This window comes from Aspergillus lucknowensis, assembly GCF_044049455.1.
Source record: "Aspergillus lucknowensis strain CBS 449.75 chromosome Unknown BJX67scaffold_55, whole genome shotgun sequence".
In the NCBI taxonomy this organism is placed as follows: Eukaryota; Fungi; Ascomycota; class Eurotiomycetes; order Eurotiales; family Aspergillaceae; genus Aspergillus; species Aspergillus lucknowensis.
In genome coordinates this window covers 66286-79103 of record NW_027263599.1, presented here as the reverse complement: position 1 = coordinate 79103, position 12818 = coordinate 66286, and the positions used below count along the sequence as shown (strand labels likewise).

The 12818-nt window shown below is 46.4% G+C and overlaps 2 protein-coding genes across 2 annotated transcripts; both read left to right on the top strand.

The window, feature by feature from the left end:
- The first annotated feature begins 3024 nt into the window (after window positions 1–3024).
- On the top strand, window positions 3025–5156 carry BJX67DRAFT_364381 (S9 family peptidase). Its single transcript, XM_071030181.1, has one exon. The coding sequence runs from the start codon at window positions 3109–3111 to the stop codon at window positions 5032–5034; it is 1926 nt and encodes a 641-aa protein (XP_070882151.1). The 5' UTR covers window positions 3025–3108; the 3' UTR covers window positions 5035–5156.
- Window positions 5157–6417: 1261 nt separating this feature from the next.
- Window positions 6418–7663, top strand: BJX67DRAFT_384921 (uncharacterized protein; the record flags this gene model as incomplete). The annotated part of the gene is made up of 3 exons (XM_071033754.1): window positions 6418–6872; window positions 6952–7237; window positions 7331–7663. The coding sequence occupies 3 exons, from the start codon at window positions 6418–6420 to the stop codon at window positions 7661–7663; spliced, it is 1074 nt and encodes a 357-aa protein (XP_070882150.1).
- Between the last annotated feature and the right edge of the window lie 5155 nt (window positions 7664–12818).

Sequence of the window (12818 nt, the reverse complement as noted above, 5' to 3'; positions counted from 1 at the left end):
TTGCCAAAGAAAGAAAATCAGTGTAATAGAAGTTGATTGTAAAGGTAACCGAGCAAATACTTAAGCAGACAGCTAAATAGTGTATTTACAACTTACAAGCTTGCAGAATATTCTACCAGCACAACCCAACTTTCTTTAACAATCAATTGTTTGATAATGATTTCAAGGAGTTTGCTACATGGGTCAGCAAAGAAAGCAAACGCGATAAAGAGCAGTTCAGACTCGAGATAACCCAGTTATAACGTGTGGAATACGGGGGTCTTATAAGGGCCCCAAGGGGAATCCGATCTTTGAACTAAACCTTAAAAGCGGGCGCAAAAGATTCCCGGCAACTTGCACACCCCTATAGTATCGTCATCGCCCAAATTCAAAGAGATTTGTACTAAGGATATACATATAAATCGTCTTTGCCAGAGACGGCCTGGCCCAGAATCGAGACCAAAGGGCTTGGAAGGTTGTTAGGGTTCTGGTGGGGAAGTTGACCAGTTTCGACCAATCAACTGGACGGATGTCAGACACACGACCTGTGCACCAGTGCAGATATTTGAGATCCCTGAACCGCGCCTACGTGGCAATCGAAACGCTTACTCCGGCCGAAAAACAAGCAAACAATGTCTGCGGTATCCGAATCCCAGTCTATGATCCCACTCTCAGCGGGCCCCGTGTAAAGAACTGCGTACGATCCCAGCAGTGAGTCTCCGGGATTGAAAAGCTCATTGTTCCTTGTGCCCGCTTCATGGATCAAGAGTCTGGTCATGTTTATATAAGCGTCCGGCCTCCAGCTCTCCGCAGACCCTTCGAAATGACCAGTCGACTTCGACTCAGAAGGCAATATACGGCCGACTCGGGTTCTACTCGGTCACACTGTGCTTGGCCAGTGCGGTTCCCTGCACTCGACTCATAGAACAGAGACTCGACCAGGGTATTATAGTCAAACATTGTAATATACACTTGTTCGCATATCTCCTGCTTAAACAAAGAAGTATACATACTTCTTTGGCCTTGCTTCTCTCTTTGCTATGCTGCCCTGTAAATCAAGTATCCTTGGCTCATAGGAGTACCCGATTATTGTTTGGCGCTTGGATTAGGGACACAGGTTAGTACTTCTAGACAGGCTAGGTACCGTTGCGAGATCCCCGGGTGTGACAGGCTGGCCAAGTGGATGAAGAAGGCAATCCACTATTTCATTGGATAGAAATAAAGGCAATGTAGTGTAATCAGTTGATAAACCTCAAAAAAATGTATCTTGACGTGGGATTTTTCGATGACCAATTACACTAAACACTTGAGCGGGCTGCTGAATAAGAGATGGTTCTCTTTAACTTAGCTAAATCAAGTTTCTGCGCGTCTTGAACACGCATGGGCCCATTCCATTATTGGATAACTAGGGCTGATCAGCATTCAGCTGAAGGGAGCGAAACCTTGAAGATTCGAAGAACGGAGCCAATTCCCACTTGAGTCGATAATAATCCCCGGTTTTCGCAGCTAGAGTCAGAGAAACTCATAACCCCGCCTACCAAAGATCCTCCACCAAGTAGTCCTTCCATCAGTGGATTCAATTACATCAACTGAGTACCAGAAAATTCTCCAAATCACGATGAATAGTACAATACTGCGGATGCTAGAGCACAACAGCAGCGGATCTGGTATGCAAATACTCATGCTCGGTCTGAGTGGCGTGGGAAAAGACCAGTATCCTGGAAAAGTTGAGGTTGGGACAAATCACTTCAGTACCTGCTAATGGTTGATCCTTCAGCCTTAAAATCATTCTGATATTGAGCGCTGACTTGCCTATAAATATTTCAGGCTCTATCATCGAGACCGCCAGGGTCGGAAACATCCAATTCACCACAGGAAATGTCGGTTCCTTCTGGAAAGCCCATCCTCATAATATTCAGGGCCTTGTCTTCGTCGTTGATAGTAATGATCGTGAAAATCTTAGTGATGCCCGGGACCAGCTTGGCCGTTTGCTGAATGAGAATGATCTCAATGATTCTGTTCTGCTTGTGTTTGCCAACAAAAATGATATACCAGTATGAATATTTGGACCTCAAAAGCCTCAGGGATCGTCCTTGGGTAACTTGATCATACCCCAACCACTGGAGTAGTATTAACTTTTTTATTAGTGGCTCCAACCTTCATGTGTTGTCACAGGTGTTGGCCTTCAAGAAGGACTGGAGTGGCTCGCCGCCAATATTGCCCGAAGGTGATGGCAGACCTCCCCAACGCGGGTTTGGGGCAGGTATTCAATCTTGAAAGCCGCCCATGGGTTCTTAGCCGGTAGACTTATTTAACCCAATTATCGTCAGACAGACAGTGGCAAATCCACCGTGATTTATAGGCTAGCTTTGGCTGTCTGCCCTGCTTGATTGTCTGAGCATAGTATACTACTTGGAAAGAAAGCTCCTATTTGGCATGGACTACCACCTGTGAAGGCTAGTCGCTGTGGGTCACTGGTCGTTTGTCTCAGTCATACATAGCATAGGCCCATATCATTTCAAACAAACCTATTCTACATCGCTGGCATTTGAGTAGTGGCATTACTATACTTTAACGGGCACAAAAACTGAATGAAAAAAAGGTTGGGGAGGGTTTGTTACATAGACATGCGGGATTTTGGTGGAGCGGTGAACACGTCTGCCCCAATTTTTGCACGCAGCACCTGGGCTTACGAGAATATACGGTACAGCTCATCTCCCGGGTAATTGATGTGAATATAGGGGATCGAGACAGGCGGTTTTACGCCCGGAATTGGCCCGAAGAATGGAAAGGGAAGATTATCTGGCGGATCTTCCAACTGGTGGAGGGGGACTTTGCCCTTGAGCTCGAATGTAATGGTCAACTGTGCAACTTGGGAGCTATACTCGTAGCTGGTGCAGCAGCCAAGGGCAATAATTCCACCAAGGGATTTCGAGAAGAGCAGATCCTCGCATCCAATAGAATTTTATGACTTATTTAAGCATGCTGACGAACAGTGCAACAAGCTTGGCGATGGTGTCATCTCACGCCATCTCACCCCGCACGTTCCCATCAAACTCCCACTCATCCAAATTCTTCCCCTTTCAAAGTCAGGTTTGTGCGTTATTCCTTCAGAAGAAGAGTAGCAAAATGCCTTCAATACCTCCTCCCTCGCGCCTCGCCGCCCTCTCAGACCTCAAACTCCCCAGCGACATCCATATCTCCCCCGACGGCACAAAGGCCATCTACACCCTCTCCTCCTTCTCCACGAAAGACAAATCCGCCGTCTCCTCGCTCTGGATCGCCGATATCGGGGCCAACCACTCAGCTCGCCAGATCACTTCTGGCATCTTCAAGGACGAAAACCCCAAGTGGTCGCCCGACGGCCGGTTTATCGGCTTTGTCTCGGATCGTGCCGCCAAGGGACGCAGTCGCGTTATCTATCTCTTGCCGATTGGCGGGTTTGGGGAGGCGTTTCCGGTTACATCGGTTGAGGGGGAAGGGAATGTGAAGGGAGGCTTTGAGTGGAGTGCTGATGGGAGGTTTATTGCGTTTGTGAGTGAGGATTCTGCGTCCGATGGAGGTGAAGAGGACGGGAGCGATGAGCCGGTTGTCTTTGGCGGGGAGGAGGAAGGGAGCTCGGCTCGACGGCTGAAGGTCGTTGATATCGAGCGACGGATTGTAACGACCCTCACGCCAGGTGATCAGAATGTGGATTTATTCTCGTTTAGTCCGCGGACGAACGAGATTGCGTATACCGTCTCTGAAACGGACTCGATGTCCCAGTTCAGTAGTACGCGCATCGACATCGTCGACGCCGGCCGTGGTCCCGGCTCGAGACGGAAGTACATCCAGACAAAGGGCCCGATTACCTCGCTTGTCTGGTCGCAGGCCGACAAGTTGCATTTCATCGGCCGCCCAACGCCACCGTATACCTCGCTCTCCGTCTACGAGGCGCGCATCCGCTCGAAGCAGTACGGGAGCTACTTTGGGTGGGACAGCGAGGCCGTCTCCCTGCACCGCGCTCGTGACTCTGTCGTGGCCCGTGTCCAAAATCCAAATACCGAAGCTGCGCACGCCCTAGGCGTGGACAGTATCTCCTGGCCGTTCCCGAGCTTCTTCACATCCGAGTATGAGATTACCTCCTTCGACGCATTCCGACACCCCGACTCGGACGATTTCACCCTCGTCGTCGCGCGGAGTAGCCCCTCCGTCGCGAACGAGGTTTACTCCGTTACCTGCAAGGGCGGCGGATACGGATACGTCAAGCTGTCGTCGCATAACTCGCGCTTCGACGGGTTCCGGTCTAAACGGATCGCCACGACGACCGGCGCCGATGGCTGGGAATGCGACGGGTGGCTGTTCACGCCGAAGCCGTCGACGATTGCGATCTCGCGCCGCCTCCCGCCGACCGTCGTGCTCGTGCAAAGTCTCCCGGCGCTCCCGTCGTTTTCGATGGGGCCGCATCTTGACGTCGCGCATCTCACGGCCGCCGGGTATGCGGTGTTGTGTCCGAATCTGCGTCCCGCGGGCGCAAATGGTACGGGGATTGGGGAGCGATATGCGGACGTCATGGCGATACTGAAGAAGGCGGTCGCAGAGAATCTGGTGGATGAGTCGCGCGTCACGATAAGCGGGTGGTCCGACGGCGGATTTCTCTCGTCTCTGGCGGTAATTCGGAACGAATTTAGTTTCCGGGCGGTCGTGTGTGGCGGCGGCGTTGTGGATTGGGACTTTGTCAATGTGAACAGTGACCCCTTCTGGCCGGCGCCGGATATTCCGTCTCTTCCATCTTCGCCGGCGCGGTCTGCAAAGCAGATGGTGAGCCAGGTCGAGAGAGAGATTCAGCAGACGACGACAGAGAAGAGAAGGACGCCACTACTTATCCTGCACGGGCGAGATGACGACCAGGTGCTCGTGTCAGGGCCGCTGGCCTTCTGGCGCGAGAAGCAGCGGTGGAATGGGCCCGTGCAGATGGTTCTGTATCCGCGCGAGAAACACGTTATTCGGGATCAGAAGCACCTGGTTGATTTGTGGACGAGGGTATTGCATTTCTATGATCGACATTTGGATTGAGGCTGGGTTGAGGGGATGGTTTAGACTGTGAATCCTGTATATATTCATCTGTATATCATTTCGCTGTTGGTATTTCCACTAGTCCGTCTGTCGTGCTTAAATCTACCATTTACACGTCTCTATCCCATGCGGATTTGATGATAGTTCTTGTGCTTAGCAGCGTCCCTCTGCCGTTCCGTTCGAAGAACTGACATTCGGCGAATAATCCCAGAATCCGCCACTGACTCCCATTCAACTCTGCAGAGATGTACCTCATGACTCCCAAGAAGATTCTGAGATGCATCGGGGAAAAACTCGGAATTATCGTGTCAGAGCGTCCAGCCTAGCAGGCCAGATAATCTGCACGCACGTGGGAGACCTCGAGAAGAATGGCTCATATTATACTTTGTGAATGCAGGATAAGCTTATAAACTCAATGTCCAAAAGCAGCAACGCAGCAAAATTATTTTCGAAAGTGTGTAATTGAGTCAGTTCGAGTGCGTTCTGAATCGCCGGAGGTTGGTTCCGCACCCATCCCAGAGTTAGGGCTAATCTTCCGGACCACGAGCTCCACGCCTAGCAGGCATTGACCCGGGCGGTGTCAGTTTCGAGCTTGCTCTCGCACCTGAGGGTGTGGCCACGCGTGATTGACTTTGTCCCCGGCGGGTGTGCGAGGGAACGCCCGTCGCTAGTCGGGTACCTTGATGCTTAGTTGAGATAAGGTAGAAATAGCGCGATGGAGTAGGAGATTAAGTGACCACATGTTGTATCGTGGAAAGACATCCTCAGCATCTCTCGTGTGGAGTTCTGGTTAGGGGCTATGCTCCGTATCTGTGTTCCTCCACTCTGTGGCCAGATCGCATGGAAAGGTTCGCTGCCGCTGCGCAGAGAATAGCTATAGACTTCCACAGAGACTGTTCTGGCTGCGTTTTTGCGCTCCCTTTCTGGCAAGAAGGTTGAGAGAAGAGGTCATGGGGCAGAATGCTAGTTGTGTTTGTCATCTCGTCGATGATAGAACAGAATCACAGGACCCTTGCATTGACACAAATGTAGAATTTGGGTCATAAAACTCTCTTGTCAATCCTATAAGCTGGGAGAGAAGTTCCGGCGGATGTCACAGAGGCGACGGCGACAGCGAGGTCCTCCTCTCATGCTTATGTTGGCGACTCTTTCTCTCGCCCTCTGCTCCTCTCTCCTCTCCCCATCCACCTGCGTATACACATCTTCTTCTCATATTGACCAACATCATTCACTCAAGCCTTCTATCCACTTGAGACACTTGTCACTTAATACGTCACTTGAACCTCACTTGAACTTATAACTTGACTTACCACTTCAACCTCCTACTCCAACATGTCTCAGTATACTCTAACTGGGAACCCATTCAACACCCCCCGGCTCACAATGCAACAACTCGAGCGGCAGAGAATCATCAACCACCTCAGCCGTATCCTGGATAGCACTCAGGAACTCGGCTACGCCACCGACCAGATGTCCCTATCTAGGCTAAACATCAGAGTCTGTGAGCTCGAACTGGCCTACGACCACTACATCGACGAAGACCCCCACGCATCTAACGACGACTACTACTTCCAACCCATGGAATCAGGGCACATCCAGGAGCATCCCCTGATGTCGTCGTATTCTCCTTCCACAGAGGACTCCACGGACTCCTCCCCTGACTCAGGGTACGGCAGCCCCGGCATGAGGTCCACGCACGCCGCCGACGATACACTCTTCAATATCTCGGCCCCGGGCGTGACGACCCACCGCATTGCCTGGCACTTCGACCAGGGCCTTCGATGGTTTCATCCATATCCGTGCAACGAACTCATTAGGAGAACACTGTGGTATAACCCGTACGTATCCCCCTCTTGTCTCATCCCCCTGCCGCCCCAAGTACAATAGTACAGCATAGATAAGCTAACACCACCACAGGTTAACACAACAACAAAGAGAGTACGTCCTGGGCAACTACTCTCGCGCAAACTGCGACCACGTCTTCCCGGCCCAATACAACACCCACGACCGCTGGTTCATCCGCAACGCCTTCGTCGCCTCCCGGCCATACGGCTACCCGCACGAGATCTTCATCGTCGGACAGGACCACGTCTCCGACGCCGACGACAAGCTGATGTACGGTGAGATCGTCACCATCCTGCAAGCCATGATCGCCCGGTATAAGCTCGCACGACCGGAGTTCATGAGACATAAAGTTATGCCTGTAAGTCCCCGGCCACCAGTCCACCCACCCTCTCATCCATCCATCCATCCTTTCCTTTCCACACACAGATACTGATGGTACCCATATATGGAGATCATGCTCATCTCAGCAATCCACACCAAAGCCCGCATCATCCAAGCACACTACAACGGCTCCGAAATCGTAATCCGGGTTTCGAGGCTTATCGACCCCGCGCTGGAGGAACCGCACAACGGATATGAGCTCTTCGCTCGATACCTCGCATCAGAACCTGTGGGTGATACGACGCGCTTCCCGCGTCGGACGCCCGAGCCCCGGCGGTACAGGAGAGTCCTCCGGGCGAATGTCCGGTCGAATGCGAGGACGAGGCCGAGGAGGATGGCGGATCAAGCGGAGTTTGGTCTGCCTGGGCCGTCGGCTTCGAAGAGGAGGAGGGTTTTGGATTGAATTTGTTTTGGTATCGTTGTTCATGTATGCAGGATGCACTTGAGCTTGGAGCTTTGCGTCTGTTTATGTTTATCGTGATATTTTGGGAGGATTTCTCCTTGAGTCTGTTGAGGTGACTGTTCTTTTGAGTAAATTGGTTGTTGTTGTCATTATTCATGTATACGGGATGCTGTTGACACTTGCATCCGTTTATGTCTGCCATGATTTTTCTCAAGGATTTCCTGCACCTAGTCACTTATCTATGCTTGAGTTATAAAACTGCCAGAATCAAGCTGATTTGAACAAGTTTACTAAGTAGTAGTAGAAGAGTAACACAGCCCTACTAAGATAACTTTGTTTCCTAATAATGCTATAATAATATCACCAACTCCTACTTGATTATTTACTTAATCTATATTCACAGCTCTAAGGGCTCTTTATCACTACTTGTAGGCATGGGTGCTTCACCCTAGTAATACATCTAGCCTGGGAAATATTTTATCTACCCACTCCTCGTGTCCCTCTACCAATACCCTCCCTTATCCCTAACGCCTCCCTACAGACGCGGACATAACAGGTGCTATAAGCATGTCTGCTCCTCCAACACCATTCACGCTGTACCAGATCCCCGAAACACGCAGGGCCCGTAATACGCACGTATTCGATGGCCAGACCGGACGCCGGGGACTTCCCCCTGGGTTGCTCATGGTTTTTTTTACCAAAAGCTAGGTCATCGACATCGTAGGGGCGGTCAGCGTCCAACCCGGGAACGCTCCAGATGGTGGCTGGTTTCTTTTTGAACATTCCTCGCCAGTTCCTGGAAAATCGAACAGGCGCCTCGCTGGGCGCGTATGTGTAGCCACGCGTTGGCACCGCGAATGAACAGTTCTCCATGGAGGACATTGGATAAGAGTGCACATTCCACGGGTTCGAGGCTGGGATATATACTACTAGGTGGAGAGGTGGCTCTTGAACGCAAGCCCACAAGCGAATAGAAGAACAGTTCAAGTACTATTGTTGAAAACCTCCTGTAATTCATTTCACTGCCCCCTGCGCGAGGAAGCTACCATAAGGAGACAAACTAGGCTAAATAAATCTATCATATTCCGCACTAGCAGCAAGAGAAGGGTTATCTTACATGGAACTGCAGCAGATATTATGTTCCATGTTTAATATCAAGACAACTCATAAGGGGTCAGCTGTTTACAAGTGTTCTTTGTTCATAGGTGGAGTGTAGTTATGGCTCTGGTGAACAAAGTACGCCCTAACTTTCTGTGTGTTCTATCATGGACATCATTCTTGCGTGAAGTGAAGTGTTTATAGTGTTGGTGTAATATTACCATGTTTATGTCTAGCCAAACTTGTCTCTGCTGACCCTACTATATAACTAGGGTATAAAACAATTGGTTAACTAGTAACGGCGCAATCTAGGAATAACATCATGACTGGTTAGAAATCAAATTGGAAAAGATTGCCTCCAGCCAAATGAACAGAGGATTGGAGTTTGTGTATCTATCATGGGATCTGGCCTGGCCCATCTAGATAGATGTATAAACAACCAATTTTAAGACAAACCTTGCTAGCTAATTCTTAAGCACTTCAAGCTCTTTCTATAGGCTAGGCCCTGTCACAATATTCTTAATAGAAGCCAAAGCTACCTTACTACTTGCAATTCTGTTATTCTTACCCATGTTGTTAATAGTAGATATCGATTCTTCACTTGCTCGAGGTCTGTTATTATTAGATTAGGGTCCACCAATCCATCCAAAGGTAGGAACCTAAGGGTAATCTAGAAGTAAATAAAGAAAATATAGTTATTAAAGTCAAACAAAGTATAGAGAGAGGCAGATGCTTAACTTGATATCTTGATTGAAATACCTATCTCGTGGAGAGAAGGTATAACGTCTAGCTGTCGCTCTTTCAGTTATATAGTATCTATGGATATACGCGTCCTCCTAGTATACCCTTCTACCCTACCCCTCCTGATACCTTGTTAGAGGAATTAGTCCTTGTACATTCATCCCAGACACCCATTTATAACACGTGTCTTAGGGGTAGCTTCTGTCATAAACAACACAGTCTACATAATGAATTTACTTGAATAACTATATATAAAAGGCTAACTCTATACCATTTAGAGACAATCTATCGCGTAATCTCCTTCCTATAAACCCCCTCCCCTCCCGCAGCCGGAATAAGCAGCCTCAAGGCAACCCCATAATCACCCGCATTCAGCGTCCGCAGCAACGTATGAATATGAAACTGCTTTGGCTCCTTATTATCCAGAAACACCCTAGAATAATAAACAAACTCAAAAATAACAACAGGACTCTAAATATAATAATAAAACAGATTCTTATTAGTGAATCCGCCAATCCAGGAGAAGTATATCTTAGATTCATATTAATAAATATGCGCGAGTTAAAGGTTGCAAGAGGTACTAGGTAGGTAGAGGAGGTATTGCTCTAATATACTGTAGAAAAGACCCCTTTAAGACTTGATAAACAAGGACACGGGAACCCCCTCGACAGGAACAACATGGTTATCACGGTACGCGCCGCATAGATGGCACTAGTTATCATGATTCTATCAGCCAGGTGGCATAGCAGGATCTTTTATCTTCTTATATATTTAGGCTTCCTGTTATTAATATAGTAGGAGGGACTATATAAGTTAGAGGCTAAGCAATTCCTTAACATGCAAGATCTAAATACCTGCATATAGACCTGCATTAATAATATTTGATTTAGTATTAGTAAACTATAGTAATATAATAATCTAATTGCAATATAGGAAGATATTTAGTTATAGGTAGTATTTATAGAACAACTATCCCCAGGATCTTGTTATCAAGGGGTTCCTAAAGAGAATAAAGTTATTCAAGAACTTGTTTATAATATATAGTAATCATACAAGTTTATTAAGGTTATAGCTTATGCATATTATACTAAGTACTTTCTTATACCCCTCTAGGAAAAGGGTTAGGTAAAAAATAGTAAGGATTACTATATAAATAATAGGGGAGACTTTATTAAAATAGAGGCCCTTATTAGAAAAAAGGAATTCCAGGTTTAACTAGATACACTATTTAAGAGAGTTAATATAGTAGATTAGTATTAATTTCTAGGATAGGGTAAGCAGGAAAAAAAGATAGGTTATTATACTAGTAGTTCTAGTAATAAGAATTTATTTATCTTGCAACTTAAAAAATTTTAGGTAGATAATACCTATAAACTCTATTAGCTTGGCCTTGTTATATCTTGAACTTAGGGGGTACTATTGGTTGTTATGCTATTAAAAGGCTCCTGGAAAAGCTCCCTCCAGTACATGTATAGGGCATGCAGCCATGGGGGTGTGTCCACATATTTGTACGCGTCTTGGTTGCGCCTCTCCTGCAAGCAGGGGAGACTCAAATCTAGGAGTTATTTACAGAACAACATGTTGACTTGAACTTGGAAAGCAATTAAGAGCGGAAAATCTAGAGTAGCCAGTCTTATACTTGAGAGTTGGCCATCTCTCTCCACAATCCCTACTATTGGGGGGGGCAGTAGACGGATTATCCAAGGCCAGGCCTTGATATTGGATCAGGCCATCTTGACTAAACCAAGCCTTTGCTAGAGAATCAACAAGGTTATCTAACCCAGGAATACAAGAAGATAATCTTGGATACATGGCTCATCGCCTAATTCTATATGTGGTTCTATGTATGGTTGATGGGTCCTTAGCAAGAAACTTACTAACTCAACAACTGCAAGGCATGAGAAGTATTTATATGGAAATTTGGCTAGTAAATATGCTCTTTAACGTATAGCGATTAAATAACAATAGGTATCCAAAATCTAAATTAGATAGTTAATAAAAAATGCCTCTCAATCTCACCCTCCATCAACTCCTAAAGCGCCCTTGCCATTTCCTTATCTCCCTTAAACCATAACATCCTTTTTGCCCTAATCAAGACATAATACCTGCTATTAACAAGTTTCTCCCTTGATATGCTTGCTTCCTAAATCTAATTTAGTACTCGTGACTATATACTCTAAAAGAAGAGCTTAGATATAACTATTACCCTAATACTGCCAAGGACAATTGCATCTTATGTATAATAGTATAGATTACTAGCCACTATTCCTAGGTTTATAGAGATAGATAGAATCTCTAGATAGCAACACGCCAATTCTATGGTAAAGAGAATGTTTGCTACCTTGGATATACAATATTATATTAGCCAGTCATGCATCATGAGTGTGGGTATGGAAATCATAGTATTATAGGGCAGTGCGGTAGTATTTAAGAGCAAGCTTAGCATGATGACTTGGACGTGTAGGGAGGAGGCGGAGGCAGTCACGTGGAGAGTAGGGAGGAGGAGCTTCGTGAGGAGAAAGTGACTGACGTGGTTTATACCAAAGTGGACTTTATATCTGTCTGCTGTGAGGGATAGGAGGTTTCCCATTGTCCTAGTATTAAGAATCAGAATATCTAACTAATTATATTCTAACTAGAATTATTTTGCTATAGTATAGATAGACATGAATAACCCAAGATAGACTTGTTAACCCGCGGGTTTTGGGTTGACCCATGGCCTTTGAAGATGAACTGGTGGGTTTTGGGTTGGGTTATGGGGTTTGGAAACCCGCCCACGGGTTACTAAAAAACCTACTAACCCAACCTATAAAACCTATAAAACCTATATATGTAGATTACTGCCTAATTAGATAGTAATCTATATATTAAAATAAATTACTATATTTAATATAGTAATTTATTTATATTTAATATATATATATAAATATAATATAGTAATTTATTTCTTGGCATGGCTTGGCAACCTATTAGATTATCCATAATCTAATAGGTTACCCATGCATAACCTAAAACCCATTGGATTATTAAAATCAGCAACCCAACCCATTTCTTGGCGGGTTGGGGTGGGTTGGGGCGGGTTTCACGGGTTGGGTTGAACAAGTCTACTTCTCTTATATACTATAACTACTTATATATAGTAAAGTATTTACAGGAAACCTTACATAGTAACCTAGTTAGGAAACTATATATATATTTAAGATAGGTATTTAGCCTGCTTAATTAGGAGAGGCAATAGTCTTAGGTTTATTACTATTATACCTTTAATAATATAAATACCAAGATAGATCTTTTTTATAGTCTTATCCTTGGTAGC

Bases quoted from the DNA above. Each gene is read 5' to 3' on its own strand.
- BJX67DRAFT_364381 (XM_071030181.1), top strand. From the start codon at position 3,109: ATGCCTTCAATACCTCCTCCCTCGCGCCTCGCCGCCCTCTCAGACCTC.